The 13,214-nt window shown below is 42.4% G+C and overlaps 1 protein-coding gene across 1 annotated transcript in view; it reads right to left on the bottom strand.

Moving 5' to 3' along the window:
* ddb1 (damage-specific DNA binding protein 1) overlaps positions 1 to 13,024 on the bottom strand; it is a 60,123-nt gene extending 47,099 nt beyond the window's left edge. Inside the window, exons 1-8 of the mRNA XM_030089387.1 lie at positions 12,868 to 13,024; positions 10,862 to 11,010; positions 9,225 to 9,341; positions 8,692 to 8,913; positions 8,359 to 8,473; positions 7,737 to 7,834; positions 3,079 to 3,237; positions 1,145 to 1,228 (exon numbers count right to left, since the gene is read on the bottom strand). Of these exons, the coding sequence (XP_029945247.1) occupies positions 1,145 to 1,228; positions 3,079 to 3,237; positions 7,737 to 7,834; positions 8,359 to 8,473; positions 8,692 to 8,913; positions 9,225 to 9,341; positions 10,862 to 11,010; positions 12,868 to 12,928 (1,005 nt within the window). The 5' untranslated portion in view covers positions 12,929 to 13,024. The remainder of the gene's footprint in view (positions 1 to 1,144; positions 1,229 to 3,078; positions 3,238 to 7,736; positions 7,835 to 8,358; positions 8,474 to 8,691; positions 8,914 to 9,224; positions 9,342 to 10,861; positions 11,011 to 12,867) is intronic.
* Between the last annotated feature and the right edge of the window lie 190 nt (positions 13,025 to 13,214).

Below are 13,214 nucleotides of genomic sequence, written 5' to 3'. Positions count from 1 at the left end.
GTTTTTTCCCCCACTTATGACAAGTCAATTCTAAGAAATGCTTCAAATGTTTGTGTTCACACTATGAGTGGAGAATCTATCATGTAAAAATGTCTCTTCATGTTCTTTTTTTCAACTTCTCAAAGGCTTGTTGCTGCATTACAGAGCGCAATCTGTGATATTCTGCAGCTCACATGATTCTACGCATTTAACGGAAGAACAGTGGCATCATCTCTGTGAGTTTAGAAGGCTCACCGTTTAGCCTTGGTTGGTGGAGTCGCTGCACATCTACTGCAATACCACCTTAAGCCACCAGATGGTGCTTTAGTGTGTTTTTAGCCAAGAAGAAGAACTATGACCTGCCAGTTGAAAATGACTGAAATAACTGCTTCACAAAAAGAAGAAAACTGAGACCTTGGATAGATTATTGATAAAGTTGTTGTTCACTGCCCCCAAATGGACACAAATGGCATTACAGGAGTCTTAACTGTTAACGACTTTAAGTGACTTGAGAGTTATTTTTGTTTGATTCACCAAGCATTCAGGGAAACTCTCAATCTGATCTACACTCGTTGGTCTGGGACTCTTTTTCTTTTCTTTTTTTTAAAGACTCTAGCTCCAGTTTTTATTGGTGGATTATTAAAACAAATAAACCATCTCCTGAGACGAGCGTTCATCGCAGCAGAGTCTTCATTCACTTCTGGCCACCGGAGTGAGCAAAGCTAATTAATGTAGCTGCAACACTTGTAAATCAAAACACAAATTCAGATGGTATTTCCCACATAATTAACATTTAAACTCTCACTGGATTAAAATGTCTGTGTGCAAGAGCAACCTGTCGGTGAGAACTGGAGGTAATTAAGTCAAATATCATCGGGCTTGAAAAATTAAACCGAGTTCAGAACCTCCAGAGGACACTTCCACTGGAACACAAACAAATAAGGAACCGTTCCATTTACAATCATTTTTTCTTCTCATAGGAGTTTATTTTCCTTTCCATGGACTGACTGTCTCCCTCTAAACTTCTAAAAATGTCATTAAAGACTTTCATAAACATTATACAAGGGACTTTTACACATCACTCCAAGTGACAACGCCTCATTTTTGTTCCAGAAATCTTTGACGCTAGCACAGCTCTGAACCCCGGGTTCGTCTCCCGTCTTACCTTCACCAGCTGGGAGTCGCCCAGCCTGGAGCCCACGAACACCACGCCGTTGTCCAAGTAGGTCAAACACTCGGCGATGGACGTCTGTCGGTGACGAGAAACACAAATGGTTCAGGAGGCAAGGACAGAAACTATTTGTGCTGCTTTGACTTTATGAAACAAAACGACACGGGAGAGAAGAGTGAAATGAAAGAATCAAATTCAATGGAAAGTGAAACAATGCAGCTTAAAATAGCGAGACAAAATACAGTCCAGTGAAAAAAAGGTGTATTTTAAACAGGTTTGCAGAGATTTTTTTAGAGGAGATGAAATGAGCCTAACTTCCCCAGTTTGTTTCTGTTGGAGTAAACTTAATGATTAACTGAACCACAGTTTCCAGGTTTCTTTGATGAAAACATCTTTTAATGCGTTGAATAATAACAGTAATAGAGCATTTTAGTTTTAACTATTAATGTCTAAAGGTAGTCTTTTAAATTCTAGTACTATCCCCTCCGCCCGGCTAGAAAACGTCATTCTGTGATGCATCTGTATAACAGACTTTCACAAGAATGGAATAATAATAATGTAAAAAAAAAAAAAAAAAAAGCTTCACAAAAGCTGGAGTCAGAATTAATTTACTCAGTTCTCCGTTTTTATTTGAAAACTCTCGTTGTAGATTTGTTTTCTGTCAATCACACTGTGAATAATACTGTCGATCCAGCCCGCAATTAGGCAGAAACATCTGAAAGCGGTTTGTGCTCTGCTTCCAATTTCCATCCGCATTCAGTTGCATAACATGAAGGTTAACAAAATAAAATAAAAGCCACAAGCGAACTTCACACAAACTGGAACGGTGATAAAAGGACCTTCTGGAGACTCCCAAAATATTCAATATTCATCGGTTCTGACAGCTGAGAAGCTTTTATTCCTCTCAGCTGGATCACACAGACCTGATGTTGCTGGTTTTCTCTTTTGTGATTTAAATAGTCAAGTATGAGACGTCACTTTAGACTCTGTTAAGAACATACACGTTAAATATGATTTCATACTTTATATGTGATTGAAAAATTAAATGACTGGAAAATTGAGAGTTCTTCCATCCAATAATCTGGTCATCAGGGTATTTTTATTTGTGATTTAAGATTAAAAGCTTTGCAAGTTTAATTGTGCTTTCAGGTTCTTGCTACAAGTTTAAAGTCATCCTAAAACTCAGTAAACATCGGCTATCAGCAAAAACTGTAACATTAATATCAGTTATCTGTATCAAAGTTTTCGTATCGGTTCTTCCCTAATTGCACTTTGCTGAACCGTTGACGTCGTGCTTTTGGTGAACACGGCAGCAGAACAGCACAGTGTTGTCTTCTGGATGACGGAGCAGACTCTTCAGGTTATTGTGGAAAACTAAAGAAAAAAGAACTGCTTTTTGTTGACACGTATGCGTGAACAGGTTTGTTGCCCCGAGCTGCTGCTGAAACGAGATAAATGGCGGTTTCTCTGTCTGACGTTTCATTGCAGATCTGCGGCTGACTGAACGGGCCGGCCGCAACACTAAACTGGAGTCATTTGAAAAGCAATCTGTGTCTGCTCCGATTGCTCAGACGACTCTCCAGAAAGCGTTTTGCCTTCCTGCACTTTTTGGCGAGTCATCAGAGGAAGGCGCTGCCTTTGAGATTTCACTTCACAGTATTGAAATACGGCCATTGTCTAAATCAACTTTAAAGGGATAAGTGACACCCCGGCCAGCCAGCGCCACAGAGGTGCGATCATTTTTTCTCATCTTGTGTTCGAGCGCCGACAGATCCATTAGTTCCTGTCAGGCACATAAACCATTAAAAAGTCGATAGTCACAGAAGGAGGGTGGCGAGAGCAGCAGACGGGCGGGTGGAGCCAGGTGGAGCGGGGCAGATGGGACGAGGCGGGCGGGGAAACAGAAACGGAAAGAGAAACGGGCAGACCTCTCCCAGCAGCTCCACGTGGAGGTCCTTGAGCGCCACGGTGCCGTCCATCAGCTCCTCCTTCTCCAGCAGCAGCATGAAGAGCCGGCCCTCCATGTCCCCCAGCAGGTAGCGCGAGCCGTTGGGGTCCACGCGGTTGTGGCAGACGATGGTGCACTGCTGCAAATTGAGAGCAAAAACACACACAGGGACGTCTCAGTGGAGGTTTGAGAGCTGCACCTGTAACCAAATCTTCCTCCTCGCCGCGTGCGTTAGCTACGCTGCCTGGAAACGCCAAACGGCGGCCATGAAACCCTCAGGATGTGGGTTTTATAACAAGGAACCGAGAAAACACAAAGCTCTCGGTGCTCCGCCGGGACAAATGCGACAAAGAGGTGAAAACAAACAATTCCTCAGTCTATTCTCTGTTTCTACGATTTGTCTTCCAAAGGTAAAGTCCCATCAACATGTGGTAAAACATCCAACAGCTGACCGGACGCTTCCTGGAACACACAAAGACGCAGAAGTGCCTTTAAACACACACACACACAATTCTGCACAAACACATTTCATTACACACCTGCACACAGCAATGGCACTGATCACACACACACACACACACACACACACACACACACACACACACACACACACACACACACACACACACACACACACACACACACACACACACACACACACACACACACACACAAGTAATCTCGCACGCCACACGCTTGTAAATCACAAGATCCATGTGCAACAATGTCATTGCTCACACTACGCACAAGTGCACACACACACACACACACACGCTTTCAGCACACTCGTCTTTCTCTGCAGCATTCGTTACCGAGCTCGCTCATCTGGAATCATGTGACAGGCTGGTTTATCAACCCTGTCATGGATTTGAATGGCTTTATCAATCTCATCAGGACATTTCTCAGACTGTGCGGCACATGTTTTCCAAAGAAAACTGCACAGCTCTTCAAAAGAGGAGGAAGAGAGAGACACACACACACACACACAGGCTGAATTCAGCAAGTGGGAGTTGAGAAACATCTTTTAATACTTTCATCTTGGACTCGGCTCCATTTAGATACTGCCAGGGTCATTCTCAGCTTTCAGTCTGAGCTTTCTCACCAGGCTGGGCTACACACACACACACACGCACACACGTGCGCTAAAGAACAGAGAAAGCCTCTAACACCCAAAACGTTCCTCCTGCAGTGCAAACAGAGGAGGAGCTGCCCAGCTGGCTGGGACGGCATCCATGACTGGAATTGGCATTAAAGTCACGTCGAGTGACTCAGCCCGCTCCGCTTCTCATTCAAAAGAAGACGCCGTCATTGTCACTGTCATTGTCTACTGTACGGGCCCAGTCAATTTCTCACTTGATCGAGCCTTTACAAAACTCATTTTCACAATCCTCCTGACTGAGGCATTGCTTACATCTCTTGTCAAAACATGAGCCCACTTTTCTTTTCACAGCTCCTCAAACCTCCGGCGCTGCTCTCCAGTCAAAGGCAGATAATTAGCCTGTTAGTTTCTACAAGCGAGAAGCACTCTGCCGGCCCACCGCAGGCCCAAACTACACAAACTGTTTTGCATAAACTCAGACAAGTTAAGTAAACTTTCTCAGTCTGCCGCGTCTCATATTAGTTTTTCACTTCACTACCTTGAAATGACAATTTATTAATTAGCTGCCAGAGACGGTGTTACACATCAGAGGCGTTTCTTTGACACTGAGGAAATTAGGATGTGTTTTGTCTGAACACAAACCTTATAACACAAACTTATCACACGGCTCCGTTCGGCCCGCGGGACATTTCGAGATGGCCAAACACTAATCCGGCTTTCAGGAAAACTGCATCCAAATCGAATCCACACAGGTTGGTTTGTGAAAACGAGAGATGCTGATATGTTTTTACACCATTACACTTGTACTGCTTTGACATATTTTGAAAATTGCTTCAATAAAGCAAGGTTTTTTTTGCATACGCACTACAGTCGAAGCGGATAGTTTATCTGCACAGGCGTGAGTAGATTATACTGAACATTAAGCTCAAATTTCTACCACTTTTCAAGTGAAAACACTGTTTTTGCGTTTCTGTTTCAGAAAAGTTTCACATTCACATGGCAGCACTTTTAAAACGATGTGTGTTCATACAAGAATGGCATTAAAGATGTAGTTAGCACAGCTGGATGGTCACACACACACACACACACACACACACACACACACACACACACACACACACACACACACACACACACACACACACACACACACACACACACACACACACACACACACACACACACACACACACACACACACACACACACACACACACACACACACACACACACACACACACACACACACAGAGTCTTGTATTTCTATCCTTGTGGGGACCGTCCATTGACTCCCATTCATGTCTAGCCCCTAACCCTTACCCTTACCCTAACCCACACCACAACAAAGCCTAACCCTAAAGAAATGTTTTTGCACTTTTACTTTTTTCAGTAACAACAACATGGTCAAGAAAACACTGTTTCTCCTACTTAGGACCAGAAAAAGGTCCCCACAAGGCACGTCGTTTCACGTTTTGCTATCCTTGTGGGGACATTTGGCCCCAACAAGGATAGAAATACGAGAACACACACACACACACACACACACACACACACACACACACACACACACACACACACACACACACACACACACACACACACACACACACACACACACACACACACACACACACACACACACACACACACACACACACACACACACACACACACACACACACACACACACACACACACACACACACACACACACACACACACACACACACACACACACACACACACACACACACGACAGAGTTGGATTGATATTACTGAGACCCTCAGCCTATAAAACGGAGTCCGAGGAGAATAATGGCTGGGAGTCACGCCCACTGAGGGCCAAATAAAGGTTTATTTCATCTGATCTCTTATCTTTAGGACTGTGATTATGTTTAGGTTAAACTCAGGTAATGGTTGACATCATTAATAAATGTGCAGGAAATGCAGGTCAGACTCTGTTCACACATGCAAATGTTGATGCTCAGTTCCGATTCTTTGAGATCTGATTTCTTTCAGTGACCATTCTCACTACACGGTCAATACGTCTTCCATCAGGCTGCACTGTGAACGCCACACGACCAGAAAGTGGCATCACCCTGAGTCTGCTGCTTGCGGAAATAAACACTAACGCTACACAGTTCTATCCATTTTCAAGTGGCTGTCATGTAGTTCGTCATATCTGACAAACCATACTTCTGGCTTCGGTGCTCAGTCAAGCTGTATAACAGCAGAGAGCTACAACGTGACAGCAACCTGAAATGTTCCTCCCCAAACTGTGGTAGCAGACAGCGGCGAGAGAGGAGGCCGTGTTTGTTAATTATAGAAGCAGGAGTCCATTTAGGAGCTCCTCCGGGTCCTGAGCTTTGTAAAAATGCGAGCAGAGACCTGCAGTTAATGTGGTACACGAACGGCAGCGGCGTAGGGAAGCTGCAGTCATCGTCACGAGGTCTGAACCAACACGCACAACTCAGGAGGCTCTGAGAGCTGATCAACAGTCACATGTTCACACCTTACAGCTTCATCTCATCGAGAGGAACGAGGAAGCAGGCGATGCAGGAACAATCCGTTCAGCAAATAAATCTGGATTTTACATTAGTTTACATCCCTGATTCAACAGCTATAGGAGACATTTGCTGGACATTCCAATGTTGTTTTCCCAGAAGGTTTCAATCAAACCGGCTTCATGTTGAGATTAGAGTCATTTTCAGTGGTATTTAGTTAGTTTTAGAGAAAATACCGACAACATCATCAGCACATATTCTACACTACAACAAAGGAAAACAAAATAAACTTTAAATTTAAGCGTTATTATAGCATTATTTTATCAGCGCAGCCCACCAAAGATGAAATTGGGCTGTATGCGGCCCCTGAAGTAACCTGTGTTTGACACCCCTGGTCTAGATACTTGCAGAGGTTATTTAAAGTCTTTTATTACATGTAAAAAAAATAAAAAATAAAAAAAAATAAATCATTAAAGTCCTTTTCAACAATCAATTTGTCAAGAAATGAGCATAACTGCTTTGATGAGACATCTTAGCAATGAAAATAGCATGGATCACAATAACTCAAATGACTTTTCCCATAAGAGGAAACTTCATTTGCACATAATGTTATGTAATAATGAAAACGGCTTCCTTTTTAAAAAAAAAAAAAAAAAAAAACCTGCTTTTATGCAGGCAGTTCGTGAGGAAAAACCATGCATGCACACACAGGAAGAAAATGCAGACTCCATGCAGAAAGGCTCCCGTGCCAGAACTCAAAACCTGGGTACATTCTCAATGCGATGCTAGCATGCTAAAACTACCCCACTTCACAACAGAACAGTCATGAGCAGTGGAGCATTTCTGGTTTATTCTGGAAACAGATCAAGTTGTGAAGCTTTGTGTTCTCATAAAATTAACATTTTTATCCACATCACATTCATTGCTGCTGATCCTTCGCAGATAAAAACCTGCAAACTTCCACAAATTTTGGGAAAAAAGCGACTTTTGTTTTGACAGTGAAATGCAGCGATCTGCCTGATGGGACGCCCTTACCTTGATGGTGGGTGGTGCAATGGCCAAGTATTTGTCTCCATTGTGGTAGGTGATGGATTCTTGTCCTATGATTATAGCGCCACCAAATGGCTCAGGAACTGAAATGCAAGCAGAAGAGAGAGTCAGAGCTGAATCTAAACTATCTGAGGAGCTGGCATTTTCTGGGTGCAGTGTAAGACGCCGCAGGTCTGTTATCATTGGATAATGTTAATTAGGACAGATTACTATTATCCCTGCCATGATTCTGCTTTCTGTATTGTGATTTGACCCTTTTTCAAATACACTGCAGAAATGATTAGACATTCAAACTTTTCATAACCATAGCTCCTATATTGTTTATATATACAGCAGCTTAAAAAGAAGTACAGCTGTGTGTGTATACAGCATTATTGTGGCCGACAAGACTCACTCACTGCAACCCGGAACATCAAGAACACAACAACACCGAATAATTGTGAGAAACTGACAGCTGAAGTGAAAAAAGAGCCACGCTTTTTGACAATCAGCTGTCACATCATAACAGGGTCTGTTATTAATGTTAATTCGTGATCATAAACTACATTTGCTCCCTCTGCACATCAATTACTCTTCCCCTTTCTCAGGCGCTGAGCTCAATAATTACCTGGGATGACCATGGACGCCTCGGCCTCCACGTTCTCCTGCTTCCAGGGACCCTTGTTGAACTCCTTCTCCCTCAGAGAGACCTCATATGTCTTCACGTGGCGTCCCTGTGGGTCCTATGATGCAGAGATAGTAAAATATGCCCTCACATGTCAATCAAAAAACTAGTTTCATGGAGAAAGGTAGGTAATCTCAATCACTGAGTTTTCCTTTTTTTCTGTAAATTTATATGTATATAAAAAAGAACAATAAAAAAATCTTTAAAAAGAGAAAGGAAAAGGAAAAAGACTCAAAGCTTCCCTCCGACGCAGGAGTGGTACTGATCTGTTGTTACCTGGTAGATGAAGCAGACTGTGGGGGCCTGGCAGCCGTACAGGAAGTGGACGTCGATGACCTGCAGCTCCTCCAGTCTGATGTTGAAGGCTTTGAGCTCGCGGTTGTCCCGGTCCAGAGGGATCACCTTGAACAGGCCGTCGTACAGCCGCAGGCCGATCATGCGGCACTCCGGGTCCACGATTCCGATGATGCCGGTTTCAGACGGACGCCCAATTCGGTCCTGTGGAAGGAGCACTCAGTGAGAAACTCACCGATCTGGCGCTGCACTTTTTAGGAAAGCATCATGGGACAGAGGTGTGGTTTTAAGCAACATCATTTTTATGTGTGCCCGCAGGATGGTGCATGAAAAGACCTTAACGAGGGTTTATCGATGTACTTAAGTGCTTTTCCAACTCACCATGACAGCACAGCTTTGTTAGGAAAAAGAAAAAGAAATCGGTTGCGGTTTTGGTCCACAAGCCTTACGTTCGACACCCGTGTGTGAAATCTGCCTGGACCGCTGGTGAGGAGTGTTACTATGGCTGGACTGACCTGCACGTTGCCGTGAGCGCGGGTGATAATGTCGATGCTCTCGCCGTTCTGTTTGTACTCCAGGATGCAGGCGTTGTATTTGGACGTGAGGATGAAGAGCAGGTCTTTGCTCTCACCCTGGAGAATACAGAGACGAAGACACATTCAGGATGAATCTCAGCTGCACTTCAAGGATGATTTGCACGTGGTAATCATCTGATTTACATCACATCACAAACTCGGTTTGACTCTTTAAAAAAATGTCAGAAAACAGTTTTTCCAAACAAAGAGGCTCATTTTTTATTTTTAGGATCAAAGTCTGGTGCTAACATGTATCACCCCAAACAACTTCACAAAGTTTAGAAAGTCGTAATCATCAATCAGTGGCGGTAATCTCTTTCCTCCCCCTTTAGGCTCATTGATGAATGACTTTAAAACTTAAGGAAGCCACAGAATGCATTAAAGCCGTAATAACAGACCCGTGTTAGAGCCTAAACGGGTAAAAATGGAGATTGGGAAAATAACGAGCAGCGAGCCAGCATCTGTAAGCCGATGACACCATTATTTATGCATCGAGTTCCTCCCTGACTGCCGCACTGTCTTCATTACAGCCAGCTTCCATAGCTTCCAACTAGCTTTTTCCAGTCTCCGTTTACTTTTGTTTTGAACACAAATCAAACTACTAAAATAAAACTTCAATAACAGATCTACTCAAAACTTTCTCCTTGGATTACTCTTATAGCGAGTACATTCAAAGCTACAAGTATCAGTATCTGGCTTGACAGCAAAGACAAATCAATATGCTGCTCAAGAGGGTCAAATCCTGCATTGCTTTCTTGACCACAACAAATCCTTCCTTTACAAATTCTGCCAAACAACATCTCGTCATAATAATGACAGTTGTCCTAATCTTAGATTAACGCGATATAATCCACAGATCTGCCTCAGAAACTCTCCCTCACTAGCTGGATGTTATTCACCATGCTGCTGTCCGCTCTGTGGCTGGAGCTCCAGTCAGCACTGCTGCCTGAATTCCCTGGTAAACTGCTCCTTTCTTCATGTGCACAGCGAAACTCACTGCTTCCGTTTCATATACAAACACACAGTTCTAGTTTTGGGGTTTTAAAGATGGCAGGTTGTTGCAAACAACTCACAGCCAATCGGCCATGATGGGAAACCCGACAGGAGTAAAGCCACCAGCAGAAAAGCTCCAATAGTGACAATATCCCTGCTTCAAGTCCAGCTTTAGAACCTTTTTGAGGTAAATCTGCAAGTTCTTCCTGTGCATGCACTGTTCCTGCACACAGTGTGAAAACAAGCATTTGAGGTTACTTAATAACTCCACATGACCCACAGGAGGGAAAGTGAGTGGGCGTGACTATTTGTTACGTGCAGGTGGTGATCTCTCGATACAGTCTGGATCAGATCCAGCAATCTGTGACCCAGATCAGTAATGAAAGCAGATTGAGCACAGTGGCGTCACTAAGGTGGCTACGGTGTCTGAAATAAACAAGTCTTTCCAGATGTACATTACAGTCCCACCACTGTTCTTGAGTGGAAACATTTCTGACAAACTTAAAGCTGCTGAAATTAATGAAATGGAACAAACTGACCAGCTAATCCTACCCAGCATTCACCTTGTTACCAGCTGCACATACCTTTGGCCTGAAGAGCTCCATGACAGCAATTTTGCCATACATGCCCACTTCCTTGACTGGCCGGAGTCCCTCTGCAGTGACCACATAGATCTCCAGACGAGTGTTTTTGGCTATCAGCAGGTTCAGATCTTCAGCAGAGGTGAAGTGGCCTGTATGGAAGTCAAAATGTTAATCAATGGATGAGTTTCACTTTTCAAAAACAGAAATCTAACAAGTACAAGAACATCTATCAAGTACATACAATTTCAAGAAAGGTGTGAATTATGTTGTCATTGTTGGACCCAGTGAGACATTTCTTTCAAATCACCTCTTATGAAAGAGATCAACTAGAAACATAACATACTTAAAGCTAAATGAGTAAAAGGGGTGGAAAAAGTAGAGTTATGAAAATAATTGAAGGAAATACAAACCACAATAAATGACATAGCAACTGAAAACTAAGAAAAATCCACCTCAGACGTTTTCAAGAATCATTTGATGATTTAAAAGAACAACCACGGCTGATTTTCAGAGGTATTCAGTCTAACTGAAATAGTGCAATGAAAAGCTGGAAATTATTTCATATTTTAAACATTACAGATGTGAATAGTTATTCAAATAGTTAATAGAATTTATTACCCACATAACGAATGACTGCTGAAAGTTACTGGTGCTTGAAAAGCATGATAGATATTCTAATACTACTGAGTGGTTGTTTCTTCTAGATTTTTGTTCTGAAATAGAAGCATTTAAGACTTGAACCCAGGCTCAAGACAACATGTGCTATTCTGCAATTAAGTTGCTATAGATTTAGACTGGGAGATTTTCTTTAATGCACCAGACTTCTCTCCTTATTCTCACTCTACATATTCAAATGCACCTCCCTCTGAGCTTGAAGGATTTCTTCTGTGATCTGTTCTGCACTGTGCTGATTAGGCTATCATCTGATGTTGCTCCTCTTTTCTATCTTACCATCTCTTTCCTCCGAACAACACAGATGAATAACCGTCATCACTGAGCCTCATGTTCAAGCGTTTCATTCAGTGCCACACTCAGTAAAACAGTCAGTGACCTATTAACCTAATAACCTAATTAATGCCTAAGAAAAAAATGAGGAGAATATGTCAGATTCTGGTTTAATACACATAATTGCATATAGTGCTTAGCAGAATAATGTAGAAAGATGAGAGATCCTCACTACAACACAGTGTGAATGAAAATCTAAGTGCTAAAAAATGTCTGATTTGGGCCTGTTCTAAACGTCTCAACATATAAATAACACGTTTTATATATCACTTGCACACAACATACCTATTGGTTTAAACAGAAAATTGACTAACAGGAAGAAGAGTCCATTATATGGTCTAATTTAATATATTTGATATTAGGGCGTATCTTAAAAACTAAGAACTTCATTTTTAAGGTAATTTGTTGCACTGCAGTGATATATATGTCATGAAAACATGATCTTACAAGCCTTAAGAGAAATCCGGTGACAATTGTCATTCAAAAATTCAAAGTAGAAATATTGGAAAAAAATTGTTTCGTCTTGATCTCATCAACATTCCGACATATTGAATTGATGGTAAATATCACATGTGTTTGAAGCATTAGCATTATTTCACCACAACCGTAACATTTTCAACAATCTCATCATCAAGTATTTGAACTATTTGCACTTTTGTTCGCGGTGTTTTAAAAAAGGAAGCTCTAAGAAAATGTAGGTAAGGAGAAAACGCGTCTAGATCCTTGGTAACCTGAATAGCAGGACAGTCGACAGCACGACACACACAAAGGCAGAAAGTCCGCCTGAATGTGTGCACGATGCAGTCGGAAATGTAATAAATGTGTGTCATGCATGGAGAGGAGAGAGAATTATTCGTAGCAGTGCGTTGCAGCTAGCAGCGGCTACAGGCCCGTTCGGAACTGTAGCGCGGGAGCTCAGCTAGCAGCACGCAGCTAGCACGCAGAAGGCTAATGCTGTGTTTTTAACTACAAAACTCTCCAAAAAAACAACACGTTTTTACCTGTTATGCAGGCGTTGACCGCCGTGGGTTTCTGGGCTGTCACTACGTAGTTGTACGACATTTTCGACACCGACAAAAAACAAACACCAATGCAGTGTTTTAATATCACACAAGTGCAATCATTGATATTAACACACTCCCGGAAGTAGTTAGCGGAACCGTGCAGGCAATCAGGGAGAATCAGCAGTCACACCGTCTCTTGTGGTACGGAGGAGAACTGCATTTATTACTGATGGATACATAGACAGATGGTTTAAAGTTGCAAAACTATACGAGTGTTATTGACGATGAATAAAGACTGGAAATTTTATGTTTCCATAACGCTGCATTTACAGTATGGTACATTT

The sequence above is a fragment of the Salarias fasciatus genome, chromosome 1, assembly GCF_902148845.1.
Source record: "Salarias fasciatus chromosome 1, fSalaFa1.1, whole genome shotgun sequence".
NCBI lineage: Eukaryota > Metazoa > Chordata > Actinopteri > Blenniiformes > Blenniidae > Salarias > Salarias fasciatus.
This window is presented reverse-complemented; position numbering and strand designations above follow the sequence as displayed.